The 27,444-nt window shown below is 40.9% G+C and overlaps 1 protein-coding gene across 2 annotated transcripts; it reads left to right on the top strand.

The window, feature by feature from the left end:
* Positions 1-134: 134 nt before the first annotated feature.
* Positions 135-27,444, top strand: LOC128695124 (retinol dehydrogenase 13). 2 transcript variants are annotated; one of them, XM_053785549.2, is made up of 9 exons: positions 135-479; positions 1,275-1,451; positions 13,679-13,771; positions 13,872-13,999; positions 14,515-14,629; positions 18,102-18,293; positions 23,106-23,218; positions 25,312-25,401; positions 26,168-27,444. In XM_053785549.2, exons 2-9 carry the CDS (start codon positions 1,316-1,318, stop codon positions 26,270-26,272), a joined length of 972 nt encoding a protein of 323 aa, XP_053641524.2. In that variant the 5' UTR covers positions 135-479; positions 1,275-1,315; the 3' UTR covers positions 26,273-27,444. The 2 variants fall into 2 exon arrangements, with proteins under 2 accessions (XP_053641524.2, XP_053641523.2); XM_053785548.2 differs by having other exon boundaries at positions 1,272-1,451.

Genomic DNA, 27,444 nt, shown 5'->3' with positions numbered 1-27,444 from the left:
GCTCATGGCCCGACATTAGGATTATATACTGCTTCATAATACAAAGCAATTTGAGGGATAAGTGAAAGACAGGCAACGAGAGATAATTTTATCAACAAGAGCCTTAATCTTATCTACAGCCAGAGACACGAGCACAGGTCTGGAACTCAGCTCAAAGGTCCACCAGCACTCTCCATCACTGCAACACCGATCTCAGAGCTCCAACAGCACTCTCCATCACTGCAACACCGATCTCAGAGCACCACCAGCACTCTCCGTCACTGCAACACCGATCTCAGAGCTCCACCAGCACTCTCCATCACTGCAACACCGATCTCAGAGCTCCACCAGCACTCTCCATCACTGCAACACTGATCTCTGAGCTCCACCAGCACTCTCCATCACAGCAACACCGATCTCAGAGCTCCACCAGCACTCTCCGTCACAGCAACACTCTGGAAGTCTCAATTTCCTGCAGTTAATTAGCAATTAAATTAAAGGTTGGTCACTTAGTTAATTGGGGTTAATACCTACTGACTACACGAGGGTCATTAAGCCAATTAAAGATACCCTACTCCCTAATATAATAATTAAAATCATCTCTCAGTGTATATACACTGATTTAAACCACTAAGTATATAATCTAGTTAAGTAAAGTGTGAGCAAAACTAACATGAAGATTCCCTAGTGCTGCTCTATGGTGTTAGAAGTGCTGATAAGGGCAGATTGTAAATATTTAGATTTTGACTTGTTCTTTGACAGCTGGTTAAGCATGTGTCCCATGCAAGATGTGTGTGTCTGTGTCTTCATATATAACACATGTATCACACATAGCTGTTTGACACAGGCATGTGTCACGGGATAATGATTTCTGGGAAGAGTATTAAGATAATTATTTGAAGCTGATTAAAAATCTATAATTTCCTAAGGTATAATTTGCTTATTTTTTGAGGAATTCGTTTGTTGGTATAATATTATTGAGTGTAAATTATAAATTGATTGTTTGAGTTTTCTCCCCACCAGCAGAGTAGTGTGTTATCTCCCCCACCAGAAGACTAGTATATTATATCCCCTATCAGTAAATTAGTGTGTTATCTTCCCTCCAGCAGAGTAATGAGTGAGTTATCTCCTCACCAGCAGAGTAGTTAGTAAGTTATCTCCCCACCAGCAGAGTAGTTAATCAGTTATTTCCCCACCAGCAGAGTAGTTAGTAAGTTATCTCCCCACCAGCAGAGTAGTTAATGAGATATCTCCCCACCAGCAGAGTAGTGAGTGAGTTTTCTCCCCACCAGCAGGGTAGCGTGTTTCTATTGCAGCAGCAACAGCAGAGAGCAGAATGTTGTTGGAGGTACTAGCGGCACTGGTGGCACTGGTGTTGACTCTACGGGTCTACTACAGGGTTATTTCCGGTCGGTGCCACTCCAAGACGTCACTTATTGGCAAAACTGCAATTATCACTGGTGGCAGTGCAGGTCAGTGCCACGTCACATTATTGTAGGTGAGTGCCACATCTCACTGTTGTAGGTCAGTGCCACATCTCACTGTTGTAGGTCAGTGCCACGTCTCATTGTTGTAGGTCAGTGCCACATCTCACTGCTGTAGGTTAGTGCCACATCTCACTGCTCTAGGTCAGTGCCACATCTCACTATTGTAGGTCAGTGCCACGTCTCACTGCTGTAGGTCAGTGCCACATCTCACTGCTGTAGGTCAGTGCCACATTTCACTGCTGTAGATTAGTGCCACATCTCACTGCTGTAGGTCAGTGCCACATCTCACTGCTGTAGGTCAGTGCCACATCTCACTGCTGTAGGTCAGTGCCACATCTCACTGCCTTCCTCTTAATCTTTTATTTTCATAGTTCCTTGATAATGTGAGAAATCACAAAAGCTATTGGAATTTCACTAATTTTTCACGGTACTTATTCTGCACACACACACACACACACACACAGGCACATCTCCTGAAGCGCACATCAACCAAATAACTGCTGCAGCATATGGGCGCCTAGCAAACCTCAGAACAGCATTTCGACATCTTAATAAGGAATCGTTCAGGACCCTGTACACCGTGTATGTTAGGCCCATATTGGAGTATGCGGCACCAGTTTGGAACCCATACCTAGCCAAGCACGTGAAGAAACTAGAGAAAGTGCAAAGGTTTGCAACAAGACTAGTCCCAGAACTAAGAGGTATGTCCTACGAGGAGAGGTTAAGGGAAATCAACCTGACGACACTGGAGGACAGGAGAGATAGGGGGAACATGATAACGACATACAAAGTACTGAGAGGAATTGACAAGGTGGACAAAGACAGGATGTTCCAGAGATTGGACACAGTAACAAGGGGACACAGTTGGAAGCTGAAGACACAGATGAATCACAGGGATGTTAGGAAGTATTTCTTCAGCCACAGACTAGTCAGTAAGTGGAATAGTTTGGGAAGCGATGTAGTGGAGGCAGGATCCATACATAGCTTTAAGCAGAGGTATGATAAAGCTCACGGCTCAGGGAGAGTGACCTAGTAGCGATCAGTGAAGAGGCGGGGCCAGGAGCTCGGACTCGACCCCCGCAACCTCAACTAGGTGAGTACACACACACACACACACACACACACACACACATACACACGGAGGACCAAGCAGGGATAACAGGGAAGGCACTACAATGGATCAGGGAATACTTGTCAGGAAGACAACAGCGAGTCATGGTACGTGGCGAGGTGTCAGAGTGGGCGCCTGTGACCAGCGGGGTCCCACAGGGGTCAGTCCTAGGACCAGTGCTGTTTCTGGTATTTGTGAATGACATGACGGAAGGAATAGAATCCTAAATGGCAGAACTTCAAAGGGATCTGGACAGGCTGCAGACCTGGTCCAGCAATTGGCTCCTGGAGTTCAACCCCACCAAGTGCAAAGTCATGAAGATTGGGGAAGGGCAAAGAAGACACCAGACGGAGTACAGTCTAGGGGGGCCAGAGACTACAAACCTCACTCAAGGAAAAAGATCTTGGGGTCTGTATAACACCAGGCACATCTCCTGAAGCGCACATCAACCAAATAACTGCTGCATCATATGGGCGCCTAGCAAACCTCAGAACAGCATTCCGACATCTTAATAAGGAATCGTTCATGACTCTGTACACCGTGTACGTTAGGCCCATATTGGAGTATGAGGCACCAGTTTGGAAGCCACACCTAGCCAAGCACGTAAAGAAACTAGAGAAAGTGAAAAGGTATGTCCTACGAGGAAAGGTTAAGGGAAATCGACCTGACGACACTGGAGGACAGGAGAGATAGGGGGAACATGATAACAACATACAAAATACTGAGAGGAATTGACAAGGTGGACAAAGACTGGATGTTCCAGAGATGGGACACAGCATCAAGGGGACACAGTTGGAAGTTGAAGACACAGATGAATCACAGGGATGTTAGGAAGTATTTCTTCAACCACAGAGTAATCAGGAAGTGGAATAGTTTGGGAAGCTATGTAGTGGAGGCGGGAATCATACATACCTGGAGTATACCTGGAGAGAGTTCCGGGGGTCAACGCCCCCGCGGCCCGGTCTGTCACCAGGCTTCCTGGTGGATCAGAGCCTGATCAACCAGGCTGTTACTGCTGGCTGCACGCAAACCAACGTACGAGCCACAGCCCGGCTGGTCAGGAACCGACTTTAGATGCTTGTCCAGTGCCAGCCTGAAGACTGCCAGGGGTCTGTTGGTAATCCCCCTTATGTATGCTGGGAGGCAGTTGAACAGTCTCGGGCCCCTGACACTTATTGTATGGTCTCTTAACGTGCTAGTGACACCCCTGCTTTTCATTGGGGGGATGTTGCATCGTCTGCCAAGTCTTTTGCTTTCGTAGTGAGTGATTTTCGTGTGCAAGTTCGGTACTAGTCCCTCTAGGATTTTTCAGGTGTATATAATCATGTATCTCTCCCGCCTGCGTTCCAGGGAATAAAGGTTTAGGAACCTCAAGCGCTCCCAGTAATTGAGGTGTTTTATCTCCGTTATGCGCGCCGTGAAGGTTCTCTGTACATTTTCTAGGTCAGCAATTTCACCTGCCTTGAAAGGTGCTGTTAGTGTGCAGCAATATTCCAGCCTAGATAGAACAAGTGACCTGAAGAGTGTCATCATGGGCTTGGCCTCCCTAGTTTTGAAGGTTCTCATTATCCATCCTGTTATTTTTCTAGCAGATGCGATTGATACAATGTTATGGTCCTTGAAGGTGAGATCCTCCGACATGATCACTCCCAGGTCTTTGACGTTGGTGTTTCGCTCTATTTTGTGGCCAGAATTTGTTTTGTACTCTGATGAAGATTTAATTTCCTCGTGTTTACCATATCTGAGTAATTGAAATTTCTCATCGTTGAACTTCATATTGTTTTCTGCAGCCCACTGAAAGATTTGGTTGATGTCCGCCTGGAGCCTTGCAGTGTCTGCAATGGAAGATACTGTCATGCAGATTCGGGTGTCATCTGCAAAGGAAGACACGGTGCTGTGGCTGACATCCTTGTCTATGTCGGATATGAGGATGAGGAACAAGATGGGAGCGAGTACTGTGCCTTGTGGAACAGAGCTTTTCACCGTAGCTGCCTCGGACTTTACTCTGTTGACGACTACTCTCTGTGTTCTGTTAGTGAGGAAATTATAGATCCATCGACCGACTTTTCCTATTATTCCTTTAGCACGCATTTTGTGCGCTATTACGCCATGGTCACACTTGTCGAAGGCTTTTGCAAAGTCTGTATATATTACATCTTCATTTTTTTTGTCTTCTAGTGCATCTAGGACCTTGTCGTAGTGATCTAATAGTTGAGACAGACAGGAGCGACCTGTTCTAAACCCATGTTGCCCTGGGTTGTGTAACTGATGGGTTTCTAGATGGGTGGTGATCTTGCTTCTTAGGACCCTTTCAAAGATTTTTATGATGTGGGATGTTAGTGCTATCGGTCTGTAGTTCTTTGCTGTTGCTTTACTGCCCCCTTTGTGAAGTGGGGCTATGTCTGTTGTTTTTAATAACTGTGGGACGACCTGTGTCCATGCTCCCTCTCCATAGGAGTCTGGCCCTGGGGCAGAGTGCATGGGCATGTCATTTATCGCCTGTTCGAAGTCATTTGGCGTCAGAATAACATCGGATAGGCTTGTGTTAACCAAATTCTGTGGCTCTCTCATAAAAAATTCATTTTGATCTTCGACTCTCAGTCTGGTTAGCGGCTTGCTAAAAACTGAGTCATATTGGGACTTGAGTAGCTCACTCATTTCCTTGCTGTCATCTGTGTAGGACCCATCTTGTTTAAGTAGAGGCCCAATACTGGACGTTGTTCTCGACTTTGATTTGGCATAGGAGAAGAAATACTTAGGGTTTCTTTCGATTTCATTTATGGCTTTTAGTTCTTCCCGCGATTCCTGACTCCTGTAAGATTCCTTTAGCTAAGTTCGATGCTTGCTATTTCTCTGACCAGTGTCTCCCTACTCATTTCAGATATATTGACCTCTTTTAGCCGCTCTGTTATTCTTTTCCGTCGCCTGTAAAGGGAGCGCCTGTCTCTTTCTATTTTACATCTACTCCTCCTTTTTCTTAGAGGAATAAGCCTTGTGCATACATCGAGTGCCACCAAGTTAATCTGTTCGAGGCATAAGTTGGGGTCTGTGTTGCTTAGTATATCTTCCCAGCTTATATTGGTTAGGACTTGGTTTACTTGGTCCCACTTTATGTTTTTGTTATTGAAGTTGAATTTGGTGAATGCTCCCTCGTGACTAATCTCATTATGTCGGTCTGGGGCTCCACGCATACATGTCTGAACCTCAATTATGTTGTGATCTGAGTATATTGTTTTTGATATGGTGACATTTCTTATCAGATCATCATTGTTAGTGAAGATGAGGTCTAGTGTATTCTCCAGTCTAGTAGGCTCTATTATTTGCTGGTTTAAATTGAATTTTGTGCAGAGATTTAAAAGCTCGTGTGAGTGTGAGTTTTCATCAGAGCTGCCTCCTGATGTTGGGTGCAGGAGCTGGAAGATTTTCCAGACAGTGGTCAATTTTTAAAAGCTGTTCCTGGAATTGCTGGGATGTTGCATCCGGAGGCTTGTAGACTACCACAATGACTAGGTTTTGGTTCTCGACCTTTACTGCTAAAACTTCCACTACATCATTTGAGGCATTAAGCAGTTCTGTGCAAACAAGTGACTCTGCAATGTACAGGCCAACCCCCCCCTTTTGCCTGTTCACTCTGTCACATCTGTATAGGTTGTAACCTGGGATCCATATTTCGTTGTCCAAGTGATCCTTTATGTGGGTCTCAGTAAAAGCCGTGAACATTGCCTTTGCCTCTGCAAGCAGTCCACGGATGAAAGGTATTTTGTTGTTTGTTGCTGGCTTTAGACCCTGTATATTTGCAAAGAAGAATGTCATCAGACTGGTGGTATTGTTGGTACTAGGGGGGGGGATTTTTTTTCCGGCATTAGTATCTGTATCTGTTGGTTTGGAGTGGAGGCCATCGACTGTGGTTCCACTCCAGGAATGATTGGATTTGGTGTACGATTTCTGCCATTTCCTGCCAGTTTTTTTTTCCTTCCTGGCACTAAAAAACCTCTCCCTCTTGAGTGGCTGTGGCTACCCAGGTTTTCCCATGGCCTGGATGTTTTGTATCTTTTTGTCCCCTTTAGATGGTGTGCCTGGCAATTTAAGTTATAGCACAGTCTTTCCTGTACTGAAGAGGTACACATTTCAGGGTGAAAAAGCTTACAGGAAGGGAGTTTGCATTTTCCTGTTGTCATATGGGCACGGCATTTTCTAGGGTGGTCATAGTTGCACGTCCCGTCTGTTTTTCCAGATTTCCCATGTCTGCAGATGCCAAGTGCATAGTATGTGCACAGGCTTGGTTTCCGTTTGCCTTGGGTTTCTGTGACTGTATTCCCTGTTGGTGCATGTTTCCCTGTCTTATTCCTATCCTCCCTAGCACCAACAATGGAGCTCCCACCAGTTGTTTTTGGTAATATATCCTCACTATTGCTAGTGGAGTCCTCTTGTTTGCTATTTCCTGTGGTATTTCTAGTTTGCAATATTGGTTTTATCTTATCTTTGACTACACTTGTTTCCCCACTACGGCTCCTGTCCCCTATGAGGTCATTTATATGTATTCCTTCCTGCGTATAATTCCCGACTACCTGGACAAAATCTCCAGCTTCACCATTACTGTCTCCCAGGACAGCACCTCCAGCTTCACCATTACTGTCTCCCAGGACAGCACCTCCAGCTTCACCATTACTGTCTCCCAGGACAGCGCTATCAGCCCCACATTTACTGACTACCAGGACATCACCTCCAGCCTTACAGTTTCTGACTACATGGCCAGTATCAAGGGCAGTACCATCCAGCCCAGACTTTTTATGTTCCCATCTGTTGTAGAAAGCTTCCAGGTTGTCTATGAAAGCAGCTTTGATGTTATCCTCTTTTAATACCCTTGTGATTTTAGTCCACAGATTTATCTCATTTGGGCATACCCAAAAACACTTCCCTGTTTTAATACTGCTTGTAGCTAGTTCTTGGATATCTGCAAAAGGGGCGTGACATCAATTTCCACAAAAATGACAATTTATCCATGTGGTAGCTTTAAGCAGAGGTATGATAAAGCTCACGGTTCAGGGAGAGTGACCTAGTGGCGACCAGTGAAGAGGCGGGGCCAGGAGCTAGGACTCGACCCCTGCAACCTCAGCTAGGTGAGTACACACACACACACACACACACACACACACACACACACACACACACACACACACACACACACACACACACACACACACACACACACACACACACACACACACACACACACACACACACACACACACACACACACACACACACATATATATATATATATATATATATATTCAACAAGTCGGCCGTCTCCCACCGAGGCAGGGTGACCCAAAAAAAAGAAAGAAAATCCCCAAAAAGAAAATACTTTCATCATCATTCAACACTTTCACCACACTCACACATTATCACTGCTTTTGCAGAGGTGCTCAGAATACAACAGTTTAGAAGCATATACGTATAGAGATACACAACATATCCCTCCAAACTGCCAATATCCCAAACCCCTCCTTTAAAGTGCAGGCATTGTACTTCCCATTTCCAGGACTCAAGTCCGACTATATGAAAATAACCGGTTTCCCTGAATCCCTTCACTAAATATTACCCTGCTCACACTCCAACAGATCGTCAGGTCCCAAGTACCATTCGTCTCCATTCACTCCTATCTAACACGCTCATGCACGCTTGCTGGAAGTCCAAGCCCCTCACCCACAAAACCTCCTTTACCCCCTCTTTCCAACCCTTTCGAGGACGACCCCTACCCCTCTTTCCTTCCCCTATAGATTTATATGCTTTCCATGTCATTCTACTTTGATCCATTCTCTCTAAATGACCAAACCACCTCAACAACCCCTCTTCTGCCCTCTGACTAATGCTTTTATTAACTCCACACCTTCTCCTAATTTCCACACTCCGAATTTTCTGCATAATATTTACACCACACATTGCCCTTAGACAGGACATCTCCACTGCCTCCAACCGTCTCCCCGCTGCTGCATTTACCACCCAAGCTTCACACCCATATAAGAGTGTTGGTACTACTATACTTTCATACATTCCCTTCTTTGCCTCCATAGATAACGTTTTTTGACTCCACATATACCTCAACGCACCACTCACCTTTTTTCCCTCATCAATTCTATATATATATATATATATATATATATATATATATATATATATATATATATATATATATATATATATATATATATATATATATATATATATATATATATATATATATATATATATATATATATGTAAGTGTATAACAATTAGCAAAAGTTAGTCAGTGATGTGCATCTTTAACGAACACACAGGGTCACTCCCTCCGCTCCCATCCCTTTTCCCCTCCCCTCATCCCTGCCTAGGCCCACTGACTTCCTGACCAAGGGTGTTGCCGTTTAGTGTCCCACCAATTACAAGTTTTGCAGCTCCCTACTCTCCCACCCTCATCCCCCATGCATCCATGCTGTCCTTCACCCGTCACCCCACAGCTGGCGCCCTCCCACCCCCACGATATCAGCAATGTCACAAGTAGTCGCGGGTTCCCAGGAATCTTCACAACAGAGCCAAAGCCGTCGTTCACGAGGCATCTGCCGGGTGTGCTACAGGGAATGTGCACTCAATCCCTCAACTGGCAACATCCGTGCACACAATGGATGTCTAGGCTCCAGGAGAGCCCCAAATGAGGACAACCAACAGCCCCTCCCAGCAAACAGCGCTGACAGCTACCGTGACTTCACCTCTACAGAGGACCTCAAATCTGCAATCAAATTAACATCCACCAGGACTCTGACACACATCCCCAAAGCAGCTCGCCCTCAAGCTGCTAGCAAATTCACTGACCTTCTGAAGAAAGTCAACGATGCTCCTTCAAACAACAGATCCTGGCACAACTTGCTGCTTTTTGGCAATGCCTGTTTGGCTGTCCCACCAAGGATGAACAAGTCATTAGCAACATATGTGATTAGGGCATTAAATGCATTCCCAAGGGATGACAACCTCGTCCGTCTCCCCCCTAGGGCGACAAACACCCGCCGGGCAAATGCCAACAACAGGACACCCGACGCCTCAAAAATCGGAGCCAAAATTAGCAAACAAATAGAAGAGGGTAATACTATTGGAGCTCTGAGGCTTATAACCAGTGAGGATACCATCGCTCCCTAGGACGTCAGCACGGCGCAAGCTCTGAAGGACAAACATCCACCCAGGGCCCCCAGTACCAACATTGACCTCCCTGACATTGCACCAGGCGAAGAACATCTAACCTTACAGGATGCTGATGTGTATAAAGCGGCTATGTCATTTCCACAGGGATCAGCAGGAGGTTTCACCAGTTTAAGGCCTCAACACTTAAAACAAATACTCAGTCCAGCACTTGGTAATGTTTCAGAGAGGTTGATGTCTGAACTCACCAAATTTTCCAACCTGTGCCTGGCTGGCAGTGTCCCAGAGGTCATCAGACCCCTTTTCTTTGGTGCCTCATTGTGTGCCTCCGGAAAAATGATGGAGGAATCAGGCCCATTGCAGTGGGCAACACCCTTCGGCGCCTAGTCCCCAAGGCTGCAGTAAGAAGGGTGAGTCAAGAGGCTGCTGCAATGCTGAAACCAACTCAGCTCGGCTTCGGCGTTCAACAGGGCTGTGAAGCAGCTGCCCACACAGCACGAGTATATATCAACAACATGCCCGATGAAAAAGCCTTGGTCAAATTGGACTTTGCTAACGCTTTCAACTCAGTCAGAAGGGATGCTGCTCTCCAAGCAGTTTATAGAAACTTCCCTTCCCTTTACCCCTAATAGAATCGTGTTATAGTGTGACTTCCAAACTATTGTTTGGGGACCATGAAATTGACTCATGTGAGGGCGTGCAACAGGGGGACCCTCTCGCCCCCTTTCTATTCTGTTTGGTCATCAAGGAAATCACAGAAGCGCTCTCCAGTGAGGTCAGTATCTGGTTCCTGGGTGATGGTACCCTAGCTGGCGCAACAGAATCTCTCCTAGAGGACATCAGAAAAATTAAAGACATGGGAGAAAGCCTGGGCCTATCTTTAAACACCACCAAATGTGAAATAGTTTCTACCAATCAACAGATGATCCAGAATATTAGCGCCGTTTTACCAGGAGCACGAGCCATTGATCCAGCCAATAGCACTCTCCTTGGTGCTCCTCTTGGGTCCAATGCCATCGATCTGATCCTAGAAAAAATAGTCTCAGACCTCCGGACGATGGAAAGCAGGATGAAAGACATTGACACACACACGATGCCTTCTACCTACTCACCAGGTGCCTGTCAATCCCAAAACTTACCTACTTTCTGAGATGCTCCCCAGCCTTCAGCAGTCCGAAACTCAAGGAATATGACTCACTCCTTAAGACCATGCTAGAGAGTGTATTGAATCTTTCCCTGAAGATGGACAGTGGTTGCAAGCCTCACTTCCGGTCAGGCTTGGGGGGCTGGGAGTACGCAGATCTTACCAGATTGCTCTACCAGCTTTCCTATCCTCTTCCATAGAATCAAACGAGTTGATAAGACAAATTCTTCCTGATAACCTGAGTGACTCAGCAGGAATACAGGACCCTAGCTATGCCAGTGTCATCACCGAATGGGAGGCTCTTGCTGCTCCAGCACCAAACCCTAGTGCAGCACTGGCTTACAAACAGTCAAGCTGGGATGGCCCGATTGCTGAAAAGGTGCTTGCCAACATGCTCAGTGCTGCACCATCAGATAGAGAGACTGCCCATCTCCAGGCTGTGAGTGCACATCACTCCGGGTACTTCCTCCAAACAGTTCCCATATCGGCAATGGGAACGCGACTCGACTTTAAGACCCTCCGTATTGCAGTGGCTCTGCGCCCTGCTGCCCCAATTCACACAGAATATACGTGTATTTGCAGCGAAGCACAAGCAGACCAATATGGTCTACATGGTCTTACCTGTTCCAAAACCAAGGGCTGGCAAGCAAGACACAATGAGGTCAACGACATCATAAAGAGAACCCTTGCTACAGCTCGATTCCCAGCCGAGAGGGAGCCCATATCACTAGCAGCCAACAATACCCACAACCCAGCAAACTGCCCCAATGGGATCACCATCTATCCTTGGAAGAATGGCATGCTCTTAGCATGGAACTGTACCTGTGTGTCCACATTGGCTGACACCTACATCCATCACAGTGTCGGGCGACAGGGAGGAGCTGCTAACCACAGGGAGGAGTACAAGATCAGCAAGTACAGGGACATAAGCCAACAGTATCAATTTGTCCCAGTGGGATCAGAGACCTTGGGATCATGGGGAAAAATTGTCACATGCTTCCTTAAAAAATTGGGTTCCTGACTCATCGACACCACCAGAGACCCAAGGGCAGCCACTTTCATGTTCCAGCGCCTCAGCGTGGCCATCCAGAGGGGAAATGCTTGCTGCTTACTTGGCTCGCGTCCGGCTTCGGAGAAGCTGGAGAATGATTTTGGCGAAATTATTGCATACACAAATTTTCACTTGTCCTATATGGCAAGATGAGCGTTGCTATTTAAGCCAAGATCGCAAGTTCTGCCTATTCGGCACGACATATATATATATATATATATATATATATATATATATATATATATATATATATATATATATATATATATATATATATATATATATATATACATATATATATATGTATATATATATATATATATATATATATATATATATATATATATATACATATATATATATGTATATATATATATATATATATATATATATATATATATATATATATATATATATATATATATATATATATATATATATATATATGTCGTGCCGAATAGGCAGAACTTGCGATCTTGGCTTAAATAGCAACGCTCATCTTGCCATATAGGACAAGTGAAAATTTGTATATGCAATAATTTCGCCAAAATCATTCTGAACCTAACGAAAAAAATATATTTGATTGTGTTTGTTTAGTATTAAATTATTGTAAACGAATTTAAAATAAATTTAGTTGGGTTAGGCTAAAATAAATTGTTCTTCTTATAATAAGGTTAGGTAAGTTTTCTAAGATTCTTTTGGAGCAAAATTAAAATTTTTTACATTAACATTAATGAAAAAATATATCTTTAAACGTATAAGAGAAAATTTTAGAAAGGACTTAATTTTAAATGAGTTCTTGCTAATTGACCAGTTTTACATATTCGGCACGACATATATATATATGTATATATATGTATATATATATATATATATATATATATATATATATATATATATATATATATATATATATATATATATATATATATATATATATATATATATTTATATATATATATATATATATATATATATATATGAATATATATATAAATATATATATATATATATATATATATATATATATATATATATATATATATATATATATATATATATATATATATATATATATATATATATGTCGTGCCGTATATGTAAAACTGGTCAATTAGCAAGAACTCATTTAAAATTAAGTCCTTTCTGAAATTTTCTCTTATACGTTTAAAGATATATTTTTTTCATTAATGTTGATGTAAAAATTTATAATTTTGCACCAAAAGAATCTTAGAAAACTTACCTAACCTTATTATAACAAGAATAATTTATTTTAGTCTAACCCAACTAAATATATTTCAGATTTGTTTACAATAATTTAATACTAAACAAACACAGTGAAATATATTTTTTTCGTTAGGTTCAGAATGATTTTGGCGAAATTATTGCATACACAAATTTTCGCTTGTCTTATATGGCAAGATGAGCGTTGCTATTTAAGCCAAGATCGCAAGTTCTGCCTATTCGGCACGACATATATATATATATATATATATATATATATATATATATATATATATATATATATATATATATATATATATATATATATATATATATAGATTCAGAATGATTTTTGAGAAATTATTTAATACACAAAATTTTCGCTTGCCTTATTCGGCAAGAAGAGCGTTATTTTTTAAGCAAAAATCGCAAGATTTACCTATTCAGCAAAACAGCAATAAGGTTATCATGAGCACAACTGCTACTGCTAAAGTTCTACCTGTCTGCAGGTATTGGGAAGTACACAGCCAAGGACCTGGTGCGTCGAGGAGCGAGGGTGATCCTTGCTTGTAGGAACCTGGAAAAGGCGAACAAAGTGGCAGGTGAGTGAGAGAGACGTTATGTTGTCATATACTCAGAATTCAGTTACATTTGAGTGTGGTCAGCAATCACAAGTAACTCTTCCTTCTGTTGCATCGTCAGCGGAGATCAGAGAGTCTCCAGGTAGCGTCGGGGAGGTGGTCGTGCGACATCTGGATACCTCCGACCTCACCTCCGTCAGGAAGTTCGCCGAGCAAATACTCCAGACAGAGACTGCCATCCATATCTTGGTAGGTCTTGGATGGAGGGAGGAAGGGAGAGAGAGAGAGAGAGAGGGCCGAATGAAGGGAGAGAGGGATGCAGGGAGGGAGGGAGGCACACAGGAGATCAAGCTAAATACAAAATATGTGGTCAGTCTTATGGTCTTCAACACTATGTGCTTAAATATCTACTCATTAAGGAATACACAGGAAGACAGTTTAATAACGTATGTGATATGTCAAGATATCGTATTAAAGAAAGCAAAACCAGATATATTTAGCAAATTTCCTAAAATTGTTTGTAATAGTTAATATAAATTGTAGATTTGAATCCAGATGTACTCTTGTTACCCCTTTTTTGGGCCTAGTTCCTGGGCCTATTGTGTATCCCTATGTTCTGGCGCTGCCCTCCATAGGGTGGATATGGGTACACTAAAACTATCCACGTCGGCGACAATATCTAATATTCCAATTCTTATTCTAACTCTCTCTCTCTCTCTCTCTCTCTCTCTCTCTCTCTCTCTCTCTCTCTCTCTCTCTCACAGATCAACAACGCTGGTATCCTGGGACCGAAGGAGAAGCAGCTGACCAAAGATGGATTAGAACTGACCATGGTGACCAACCACTTCGGTCACTTCCTCCTCACCAACCTCCTCCTAGGTATGTCCTCCTCCTAGGTGGGTCTTCCTCCTATGTGGGTCCTCCTCCTAGGCAGGTCCTCCTCCTCACTCTCACCTCCTCCTCCTCCTCCTCACAAATCTCTTCTTTGGTAAGTCACTCAATCTAGTCTCATTTCCTTCTCTTTCTCCCAATAATCATCAGGTTTCTCCTCTTCATTACTCGTCTCTTCCTGGCCCTCCTCCTCTGTGGCGTGTGTGCTGACTAAATTCCATTTATTCTATGGTCTTCAAACACCCACTGGCATGCCCTCACTACCAGCCAACTGGTAATTCAGAGTATAGCTGTTCTGGAGCCCCTCTGCTGTGTCAGTTGTCCAGTTCAACCCACCAGTGAGATCAGAACCTGCCTGGCTGTGAGGGAGACTCTCACTTACTCTGGTTCAGTCCACTTTTTCTTCTCTCCGAATGGCTCTTTCCTCTGTCTTTATCTTTATTCTGCTAACTTACTGTGTAAATAGTACGTAGTAGTAGTGAAGGAATAAACGGGTTAGAGAGAAACTACTCGTTCTGTGATCGCATTGTTCTTTTATTGCCAAGTTGCTAGCTGTGTTGTTGACTTGGGTTATGGCAAGGTGCAACGCTGCTTCAGTTGTTACCTTTGTTCATAATCCTCTTCCTTCGTAGTTCTTTTTTATTTGTCTTATGCATTCTAATAATAATAATAATAATAATAATAATAATAATAATAATAATAATAATAATAATAATAATAATAATAATAATAATAATTATTATTATTATTATTATTATTATTATTATTATTATTATTATTATTGTTGTTGTTGTTGTTGTTGTTGTTGTTGTTGTTGTTGTTGTTGTTGTTATTATTATTATTATTATTATTATTATCAGGTTGAGGGACTAATTACAGATACAAATATAAATATTTATTTCCTTGTAAAGTTTATAATGTGTGGTATACATGTTACAAGACTTAAATAACTAAATTGGACACTATGGTGCCTAGGCACTTCGGACAGACTAATACGAATTCTTGCGCTGTTTTGATATAAGTCATACTTGAGTAGTACATTTGAACATATTAGGTACTTAATTACATACATTCTCAGTTAGGTACATACATAATTAGGTTTAAAATAGTTAGGTAGTCAAATCATTTAATATTAGTACAAATAGCAGATTTAGTAATGGGATTCGATTTGCTGGCATGATACACTGTTTGTATTAAAGTCATACTGGAGGAGTATCTTAGACAAACTTAAGATTAACTTAAGGTTTAATAAGACTAACATAAGATTTAATAGGCAATAGCTATATTAGGAATTGTATGTTTAAAGTCATTAGGGTGGGTGAAGGTGGAAATTATGGGGGAATTACAGATAACGATAAGTCTATATTGTTTTGGATGTGTTCAAGACAGGAAAAAGAGAATTGGGTGGTTTTCATTTGGTTAGCTGATGATGGGGTGTGTTATGGAGATGAGATTTTTTTTAACGATAGTTTTGAAAATGGTGGTCGAGTCTGGGGTTCTAGAGTTTTCAGGCAGCGAGTTCCAGATTCTAGACCCTTTTATGTACATCGTATTTTTGAATAGGTTTAGCCGGACACGGGGAATGTCATAGAGATTTTGGTGTCTGGTGTCGTGTCTATGGGTCCTGTTGCAACTATTAAGGAATTGTTTTAGTGCCGAGTTAAAATTAGAGTTTATGGTTCTGTAGATGTAGATTGCACAATAGTAGGTGTGAATGTTCTGTACGGTGAGTAGGTTTAGGTCTTTGAAGAGTGGGGGTGTGCGCTGTCTTGCATTGGAGTTCGTGAAAATTCTTCCTGCGGCATTCTGTTGGGTTATTATCGGTTTTAGGTGGGTCGCTGCTGTTGATCCCCAGGCACAAATAACATACGTCAGGTAGGGATAGATGAGTGAATAGTACAGTGTGAGTAGGGCTGATTGTGGTACGTAGTAACGTATCTTGGAGAGGATCCCAACTGTTTTGGATATTTTTTTTGTTATTTGCTGGATATGGGAGTTGAATTTCAGCTTGCTGTGAAGGTGCAGCCCCAGGAATTTGCCCTCATTATGTCTAGCAATAGAAGTATTGTCAATCGTTACGTTTAGCTGGCCAGCAACTGTTCTGTTCCCAAACAGAATGTCGAAGGTTGTATCAGTATCAAGTGTAAGTTTATTAGCAGTCATCCAGGTCGATATTTTTACTAGTTCTTCGTTAACAATAGTGTTAAGTGAGGCAAAATTAGGGTGGGAGATGACATATGTTGTATCATCAGCAATGAGAATAGGCTTAAGTTGTTGTGAAACAGTAGGTAGATCACTGATGTATAAGAAGAACAGCAGGGGACCAAGGACACTTCCTGTGGTACTCCAGTATTCAGTGGTCTTATTAATGAGGTTGTGTCCTTAATAGAGACGTATTGCTGCCTGTTTGTTAGGTAGGATTTGAAATATGTAAGTGCGTGGCCTTCTATGCCATAATGCTCAAGTCGGTGGAGTAGGATGCTGTGGTCTATTCTATCAAATGCTTTCCGTAGATCGATAAAGAGTCCTAATGGAAATTCTTTTTTTTTTCGAGTGCAGTGTAAAGCAGGTCTAGCATTTTTACAATTGCGTCGTTTGTGCTTTTGTTTCTCCTGAAACCAAATAGGCAGGGGTTGAGGATGTTTTGAGCTGTTATAAAGGAATATAATCTCTTGTGTATAACTTTCTCGAAGATTTTGGATAGCAATGGTAAGTTTGAAATTGGCCTGTAGTTGTTTACATCTGTGGGGTCACCACCTTTGTGTATAGGTGTGACCCTGGCTGTCTTGAGTAGTGCCGGGAAAGTGCTGGTTTCTAGTGATTTGTTAAAGAGTAATGAAACAGCAGGTGAGAGAACATGAGCTCCTCGTTTGTACAATAATGGAGGAACTTGAGCCAGATTTCCTGATATATTTTTAAGTGTCTTAATAATCGCAGTGACTTCTGTGGGCTCGGTTGATGCAAGACAGAAGTAGGTTGGGAAAATCCCATCTAAATAATCACATGCTCGGACGTTAGTACCTGGGATTTTACTGGCGAGATTTGATCAGATGGTTGAAAAAATAGTCATTTATCTTGTTAGCTGTATCAATAGGCTGTGGTTGGGCATCATTCGGTTTACCTCAGACTCCTTCTCACCTTCCACCGTTCCTCTTCAGTAATGAAAAAAAAAACCATACCATGTGTGGGGTTAGAGCCCGCGATCAGAGAGTCTCAAAGCTCCAGATCGACGCGTGAGTCATTCTTCTGTATTGGACTGATGAAGCCACTGGCTGGCGAAACATTGCTACAGTAAACATACCTGAATGATGCACATGTCTCACTCATTAGCATGAGGCAGTGCTGCTGTTTTCTTATATTACCGGGTATGAGAGGGGCCTGCCTAGTATGGGCCAGTAGGCTTACCGCAGTGTTCTTCCTTTTTAATGTTCTTGTGTATTGTTGCTCTTCCTTTAACAAGGGTTGCTGAAGAAAAGTGCTCCTAGCCGGGTGATCAACGTGACGTCCTCAGCCCATTCATACCTCAAGAAGCTGGACCCAGATTCGTTGAACTTCGAACACGACAAGTACTCCGTAATGGCAGCTTACGGACAGAGCAAGCTGTGCAACGTGCTGTTCACCCAGGAGCTGGCTGTCAAGCTGTCAGGCTCAGGTAACTGTTCTTCCCTGCGTTTTAACACTTGATTGTCCTAGCAATATAGTATCAGCCTGTTAATTAACAGACACTTGCTTAGCAATAACCCGGACGGAGACATAAACACAGGAGGTTGACTGATCTCTATATTTCGACCTTCCTTCTGGGATCCTCTTCAGCAGATACACAACGAAAGGTGAACATGAATTTGTAAAAAAAAGTTGCAGCCTCGCCGTGCTGTGGAGTAGGAAATGTCAGGTGGGCGCCTGGAAGGACAGGTCAAGGAGGGAGGGAGTGAGAAGCCAGGTCCTATAGAAACATGTGAAACATTTAGGTATCTTTATTACCGAAACGTTTCGACTGCACAACAGGCTTCTTCAGTGGAATATAGGTGAATATATCACTAGAGACAGTAGTAGTGGTTAGATCTGCCTAACATAATTTATACTCGTTATCATGCGCCACTAATCCTACTGCCGTGCTTCTCCGTTCTTATGTTCTTCAGAACATAAGCGCATAAGAAAGGTTTGCACAACTGTAGGCCTACTGGCCTATGCTAGGCAGGTCTAACTCACACCTACTCATGTACTTTCCAACTTATTTTAGAGCTACACAAGGTTTTAGTTCAATAACGCTACTCGGGAGTTTGTTCCACTCATCTACATACTAAACCAGTGCTTCCCTATATCCTTTCTAGCCTTTCCAATCTGAACCCATTGTTGCACGTTATTTATATTCCCTGTATTTAATTATGTCTTGTCTTCCATTTATACACCTCTGCCATATCCCGTCTAATTCTACGTCCTTCTAGAGAGTGTAAACTCAGTGCCGTAAGTCTATCCTCGTAGAAAGGATTTTTGATTTGGGATCAACTTCGCCATTATTTTCTGTATGCTAATGATACATTTGTGCAACATTTGAATATCTTTATTGTGGAAAAGTTTCACTTGCCAATGGTTTCCTCAGTCCAACACGAAGAAGAATGGTGGAAGATGAAAAGGAGTTTGAGGTAATCAGTCCCTCAGTCTCGAGTCGATGTGTTGGGTCCTTCAGTCTTCGTAAATGTGCAGCATATACTGAAGACTGTCGTCAGTATATAACCCCCTTCTCCGTGCATATGCTATACACTTACTGTCTGTCCCTCCAGGCTGAGGGACTGCCTCAAACATCTTTTCATCTCCCTCCATTCTTTTCTGTGTTGGACTGAGGACCCCCTCCCTTAGCACTAATTAGATCAGTAGCTGTCTTGGACATAACTAGCAGCTCCTTTTTCCTGCCCTTCCCAATATCATTCCTACCAGCACTGAGGCAGATAATGGGCTTGTTCCCATTACCTGACATGATATTATCCAACCTGTTGACTATGTCTCCAACACCAGCTCCTGGGAAACAAACCCTCTGTCTCACTTTCCTATCTCTGCTACAGAAAGCACGATCCATATATCTTGTGAGTTACCGACCACATGGATATCCATACCTTTCTTGGCAAAGACGTTGGTGGTACATTTATCCTCAATGACCACTGAAGTACATTCGAAGATTTCGCCCACACAATAGACTTTATCAAGTCACAAACAGATCTACCTGGGTAAAGATGGTCATTCTCATGTAGGTTTACCAGGAGGAGTCCTGGCCCGGGCCTTTTCCACACGGTGACACGGCAGTGGCTCCCGAAGTAGTGTTATGTACATGTGATGTACTGTTTACAGCCCAATGGCAGGGTCAGCCCTATGACAAGGGCATGGTGAGCCATTCAAGAGTATATATATATATATATATATATATATATATATATATATATATATATATATATATATATATATATACATATATATATATATACATATATATATATATATATATATATATATATATATAAATATATACATATATATATATATATATATATATATATATATATATATATATATATATATATATATATATATATATATGTATATATATATATATATATATATATATATATATATATATAATATATATATATATATATATATGTATATATATATATATATATATATATATATATATATATATATATATATATATATATATATATGTACATATGTACATATATATATATATATATATATATATATATATATATATATATATATACATATATATATATATATATATATATATATATATATATATATATATATATATATATATATATATATATATATAGATAGATAGATAGATAGATATAGATATATGACGTGCCGAAAAGGCAGAACTTGCGATCTTGGCTTAAATAGCAACGCTCATCTTGCCATATAGGACAAGTGAAAATTTGTGTATGCAATAATTTCGCCAAAATCATTCTGAACCTAACGAAAAAAATATATTTCACTGAGTTTGTTTAGTATTAAATTATTGTAAACAAATCTAAAATATATTTAGTTGGGTTAGGCTAAAATAAATTGTTCTTGTTATAATAAGGTTAGGTAAGTTTTCTAAGTTCCTTTCGGTGCAAAATTATAAATTTTTACATCAACATTAATGAAAAGAAATATCTTTAAACGTATAAGAGAAAATTTTAGAAAGGACTGAACTTTATATGAGTTCTTGCTAATTGACCAGTTTTACATATACGGCACTACATATATATATATATATATATATATATATATATATATATATATATATATATATATATATATATATATATATATATATATATATATATATATATATATATATATATATATATATATATATATATATATATATATATGTCGTGCCGAATATGTAAAACTGGTCAATTAGCAAGAACTCATTTAAAATTAAGTCCTTTCTATATTTTTCACTTATACGTTTAAAGATATATTTTTTTCATTAATGTTAGTGTAAAAATTTATAATTTTGCACCAAAAGAAACTTAGAAAACTTACCTAACCTTATTATAACAAGAACAATTTATTTTAGCCTAACCCAACTAAATATATTTTACATTTGTTTACAATAATTTAATACTAAACAAACACAGTGAAATATATTTTTTTCGTTAGGTTCAGAATGATTTTGGCGAACTTATTGCATACACAAATTTTCACTTGTCCTATATGGCAAGATGAGCGTTGCTATTTAAGCCAAGATCGCAAGTTCTGCCTATTCGGCACGACATATATATATATATATATATATATATATATATATATATATATATATATATATATATATATATATATATATATATATATATATATATATATATATATATATATATATATATATATATATATATATATAGTCTCTGAGAGAGTTAGAGCTAAGGAAGAGGTAGCAATAATGTTGAAGGATCAGTTATGGAAGGAGAAGGGAGAATATAAATGTGTAAATTCAAGGATTTTGTGGAATAAAATAAGGGTCAGATGCAAAAAGTGGGTCATAATAAGCGTTTATGCACCTGGAGAAGAGAAGAGTGTAGGGGAGAGAGAGAGAGATTTTGGGAGAAGTGATCAAGGTCCCAGGACCGAAACGTTTTCTAATAAATATATATATATATATATATATATATATATATATATATATATATATATATATATATATATATATATATTTACAATAAGATCACAGTAAACAGGTGATATCAGAATATGCAAACAACCGCTGTGATAGAATAGTGAAATTCCAAGCGATTTCGTGACTTCTAACATTATCAAGGAACTATAAAGACAATACAAAGGGTCAAGACTACACCTCACCATCACATCCCACAACAAAGAAACATCTGTCGCGCGACGACACCCGACTCATAAGAAAGGAGGAACACTGCAGAAGGTTTGTTGGCCATACTAGGCAAGTCCTTCGCAATTCATCCGACTAACAAAATATTTGCCCATCCATAGTACTCTACCCAAGAATTAAGATTTATTATTTGTTTAATATATTATTAAATTGTTCCCAAATTCTATTAATTATAAATGGATCTAATTTATATAAACCAAAGGAAATATTAATATTATTGTCAAAACTGCTTTTTATGAAACAAGATTCAATTATATTCCTGTCGACCATGGACTTGCTTGATACTACTTTCTCAACTTTTTGAAAATCAATTGGATGGTTAAAATCTCTTACATGAATAAATAGAGCATTGGAATCTTGTCCAGTTCTAATGCTATATTTATGTTGTTTTAATCTTAGTTCGAGATTTTTACCAGTTTGACCGTAATAAACTTTATCTCAAATAAGATTCCTTGTAAAATTTGCGATAAAGTTTATTACGGTCAAACTGGTAAAAGTCTCGAACTATGATTAAAACAACATAAATATAGCATTAGAACAGGACAAGATTCTGATGCTTAGAATTTGCAAGAACAGGCGAAATATTCACAAACACTGATCTCTGGCCGAAGGAGACTCGAACCTACGAACCTTGGAACAAGGTACGCAGTGCTTTATCGACATCCAAGGTTCGTAGGATCGAGTTTCCTCCTGCCAGAGATCAGTGTTTGTGAATATTTCGCCTGTTCTTGTGAATTCTAAGCTTTGCAAAAATCTCTAGTCGGTCGATGCATGCAGGGGATGAGATGAAAAGCTGTAAGCCACCTGCCTGAAAGCTGGCTGCCTTGGATCAAAACGTCTAGCGTGAGCTGGGCCCCAAGGTTCAGTGTGGTACGGTCGGTACAGCACTGCGTACCTTGTTCCAAGGTTCGTAGGTTCGAGTCTCCTTCGGCCAGAGATCAGTGTTTGTGAATATTTCGCCTCTTCTTTGCGAAATGTAGTCAATAAAGAAACGCATTATACCCCATTTGTGTTTATTTTTCCACCGCTGACCTTATTGAAAGTCTCCACCCACAGGGGTGACAGCCAACAGTGTTCACCCCGGGGGCGTCAACACTGGAATACTGGATGCTCATCCCCTGAGCCTCATGGTCTGTGCCATGAAGATTTTGTTCCTCACTGTCTGCAAGGTATGGAGCCCAATCACCATGGATTTATTTTCCACCCCGTTACCATAAATTTTCCACCCCCATTATCATGGATTTATTTTCCATCCCATTACCATAAATTTTCCACTCCATTATCATGGATTTATTTTCCACCCCATTACCATAAATTTCCACCCCATTATCATGAATTTATTTTCCACCCCATTACCATAAATTTTCCACCCCATTATCATAAGTTTACCACCCCCATTACCATGGATTCATTTTTTCACCCCATTACCATAGATTTACGTGGAAATATTTTGTATAAAATCTTAAATGAATTTAAATATTTAATCTAAACATCAATAAACCACATCACCGGTGGGGGTTAGAACCCGCGATCAGAGAGTCTTACAACTCCAGACCGACGGGTTAGCTACTGGGCCAGCCAGCCACAATAAGATTCATACAACTAGGTATATTTATAATCCATAGGAAGGTTAGCATGGGCCCCACTGTGACCACAAATGCAAGTTTTTACAGATGAATCTCCAGTTCGTCACGGCCATGCTAGCTGGAGATTCGTCTGGGTGTAAATATGGAACAGTTTATCTGGAGTTTATCTGGAGAGAGTTCCGGGGGTCAACGCCCCCGCGGCCCGGTCTGTGACCAGGACTCCTTAGGTCAGTGTCCCAGGATGCGACCCACACCAGTCGACTAACACCCAGGTACCCATTTTACTGATGGGGAACATAGACAACAGGTGGAAAGAAACACGTCCAATGTTTCTACTCTGGCTGGGAATCGAACCCAGGCCCTCACCGTGTGAAGCGAGAGCGTTAACCACCAGGCCACCAGGGTGTAAATATGGAACAGTGGGTGTAAATATGGAACAGTGGGTGTAAATATGTAACAGTGGGTGTAAATATGGAACAGTGGGTGTAAATATGTAACAGTGGGTGTAAATATGGAACAGTGGGTGTAAATATGGAACAGTGGGTGTAAATATGTAACAGTGGGTGTAAATATGTAACAGTGGGTGTAAATATGGAACAGTGGGTGTAAATATGTAACAGTGGGTGTAAATATGGAACAGTGGGTGTAAATATGGAACAGTGGGTGTAAATATGTAACAGTGGGTGTAAATATGGAACAGTGGGTGTAAATATGGAACAGTGGGTGTAAATATGGAACAGTGGGTGTAAATATAAATATGGAACAGTGGGTGTAAATATGTAACAGTGGGTGTAAATATGGAACAGTGGGTGTAAATATGGAACAGTGGGTGTAAATATGGAACAGTGGGTGTAAATATGGAACAGTGGGTGTAAATATGGAACAGTGGGTGTAAATATGGAACAGTGGGTGTAAATATGTAACAGTGGGTGTAAATATGGAACAGTGGGTGTAAATATGGAACAGTGGGTGTAAATATGGAACAGTGGGTGTAAATATGGAACAGTGGGTGTAAATATGGAACAGTGGGTGTAAATATGGAACAGTGGGTGTAAATATGGAACAGTGGGTGTAAATATGTAACAGTGGGTGTAAATATGGAACAGTGGGTGTAAATATGGAACAGTGGGTGTACATATGGAACAGTGGGTGTAAATATGGAACAGTGGGTGTAAATATGGAACAGTGGGTGTAAATATGGAACAGTGGGTGTAAATATGGAACAGTGGGTGTAAATATGTAACAGTGGGTGTAAATATGGAACAGTGGGTGTAAATATGGAACAGTGGGTGTAAATATGGAACAGTGGGTGTAAATATGTAACAGTGGGTGTAAATATGGAACAGTGGGTGTAAATATGGAACAGTGGGTGTAAATATGGAACAGTGGGTGTAAATATGTAATAGTGGGATGTAAATAAAGTTTGTTCGGCGTAAATAATAGAATATCTGGAGTGAACATTTGGTGTAAATAATACTTATCCCAATTTATTCCTTATCTACCTATCCCACTCTATTCCCTGTCTTCCTATCAAAACCCATTTCCTATCTACCTATCCCGGTCTATTCCCTATCTACCTATCCCAAACTATTTCCTATCTATCACAACCTATTCCCTATCTACTTGTCCTTTCATGTTCTCTATCTACCTACATGTATGTCTATCGTTTACTCTAGAATCCAGAGTTGGGAGCCCAAACTTCCATCTATCTAGCTGTGGCGGAGGAAGTAGATGGAGTGAGCGGACGATACTTCGTAGACTGCAAGGTATGTAGAAGGAGGGAGGGAGGGAGGGAAGGAGGAAGGGTGGGAGGGAGGGAGGGAGGGAGGGAGAGAGGGAGGGAGGGAGGGAGGGACGGAGGGAGGGAGGGAGGGAGGGAGAGACAGAGGGACAGAATGACTGAGGGAGGAGAGGAAGGAAGGGGAAAGAAGGGGTGAATGAAGGAAGGACGGAGTGAAGGAAGGAAGAGAGAAAGGAGTGAAGGAAGGAATGAAGAAAGAGGGAAGGAAGGAGTAAACGAGTGAAGGAAGAAAGGAATGAAGAAGGAAGGAGTGAAAGAAGGAAAGAGTGAATGAATGAAGGAAGGAGTAAAGAAGGAATGAATGAAGGAAGGAAGAAACAAAGGAAAGAATGAGAAGAGGACGAAAGGAGTGAAGGAAAGGAGTGAAGGAAGGAGCGAAGAAAAGAAGGAGTGAAGGAAAGAAGGAGTGAAGGAAAGAGAGAAGGAAGAAATGAAGAAAGGAAAGAGTGAAGAAAGGAAAAAGTGAAGGAAGGAAGGAAGAAACAAAGGAAAGAATGAGAAGAGGACGAAAGGAGTGAAGGAAAGGAGTGAAGGAAGGAGCGAAGAAAAGAAGGAGTGAAGGAAAGAAGGAGTGAAGGAAAGAGAGAAGGAAGAAGTGAAGAAAGGAAAAAGTGAAGGAAGGAAGGAAGGAAGGAATGAAGAAATAATAAGAGTCTCATTACCTTAATTACATATCTACTCTTTAATCATTATTAATGAGAGTAATTAATAATCTATGCTCTTGATTCCAGGAAGCTGAGCCGTCCCAATTAGTCCAACAAAAGCATCTAGCCCAGCAACTGTGGAAGGCCAGTGAAGTGGCTGTTAAACTTCAACCCCACGAGAAGCACTACTAGCTAGCTGTTTACTAGCCCAGCTAGCTCTTTACTAGCCCAGCTAGCTCTTTACTAGCCCAGCTAGGTCTTTACTAGCCCAGCTAGCTCTTTACTAGCCCAGCTAGGTTTTTACTAGTCCAGCTATCTCTTTACAAGACCGATTAGGTCTTTACTAGCCCGGCAAGCTCTTTAGTAGCCCAGCTAGCCCTTTACTACCTCAGTAAGTCTTTAATAACCCAAGTAGCTCTTTACTATTCAAATTAGCTCTTTACTAGCCTAGCTACCTCTTTACTAGCCCGGCTTATCTTTACTAGCCCAACTAACTCTATACTCTCCCAGCACTGTCTTTACATGCACAGTTAGCTCTCTACTAACCCAGCTAGGTCTTTATTAGCCCAGCTTGCTCTATGCTAGCCCAGCTAGATTTTAACTAGCCTAACTACCTCTTTACTAGCCCAGCTAGCTGTATACTAACCCAACTAGGTCTTTACCAGCCAGGCTAGTTCTTTTCTAGCCCAAAGAGATTTTTCTAGCCCAGCTCCCTCTTAATTAGCCCATCTAGCTCTATACTATCCCAGATAAGATTTTACTAGAACATAAGAATGGAGAAACACTGCAGAAGGCCTACTGGCCCATACTAGGCAGGTCTTTCTCAAAACCATCCAGTCCCACCCTTTTATTTGCTTAACCTTTTCACAAAGCTATTCAGGGTCCTAGTTTCTATTAGCTCACTAGGTAGATTGTTTCATCACCTAGTCAACAACTAGCACAACATTCTCTACCTTCTAGCTAGCTACTAGTACAGTAATATACATTCTAGCCAGATACTAGCACAGTAGTCACTACCTTCTAGCCAGCTACTAACATAGTAGTATTTACCTTCCAGCTAGCTACTAGCACAGTAGTCACTACCTTCTAGTCAGCTACTAGCACAGTACATTATAAGAGTACAAATGCAAAATGAGTTATGCAATAATTTAATATCTAGTTGATTAGTGATTTGCATATTCCTAAATTAATGCACAGAGACACAGAGAAAGACAGACAGATAGAGAGACAGACAGATAGAGAGACAGAGAGCGAGAGAGAGAGAGAGAGAGAGAGAGAGAGAGAGAGAGAGAGAGAGAGAGAGAGAGAGAGAGAGAGAGAGAGAGAGAGAGAGAGAGAGAGAGAGAGAGAGAGAGAGAGAGAGA

This window comes from Cherax quadricarinatus, chromosome 35 (assembly GCF_038502225.1).
Source record: "Cherax quadricarinatus isolate ZL_2023a chromosome 35, ASM3850222v1, whole genome shotgun sequence".
NCBI classification, from domain to species: domain Eukaryota; kingdom Metazoa; phylum Arthropoda; class Malacostraca; order Decapoda; family Parastacidae; genus Cherax; species Cherax quadricarinatus.
This window is presented reverse-complemented; position numbering and strand designations above follow the sequence as displayed.

Coding starts and splice junctions, on each gene's coding strand:
- LOC128695124 (XM_053785549.2), top strand. CDS start 1,316: ATGTTGTTGGAGGTACTAGCGGCACTGGTGGCACTGGTGTTGACTCTA. Junction 13,772..13,871: donor AAAGGCGAACAAAGTGGCAG/GTGAGTGAGAGA, acceptor TTGCATCGTCAG/CGGAGATCAGAGAGTCTCCA. Junction 14,000..14,514: donor AGACTGCCATCCATATCTTG/GTAGGTCTTGGA, acceptor TCTCTCTCACAG/ATCAACAACGCTGGTATCCT.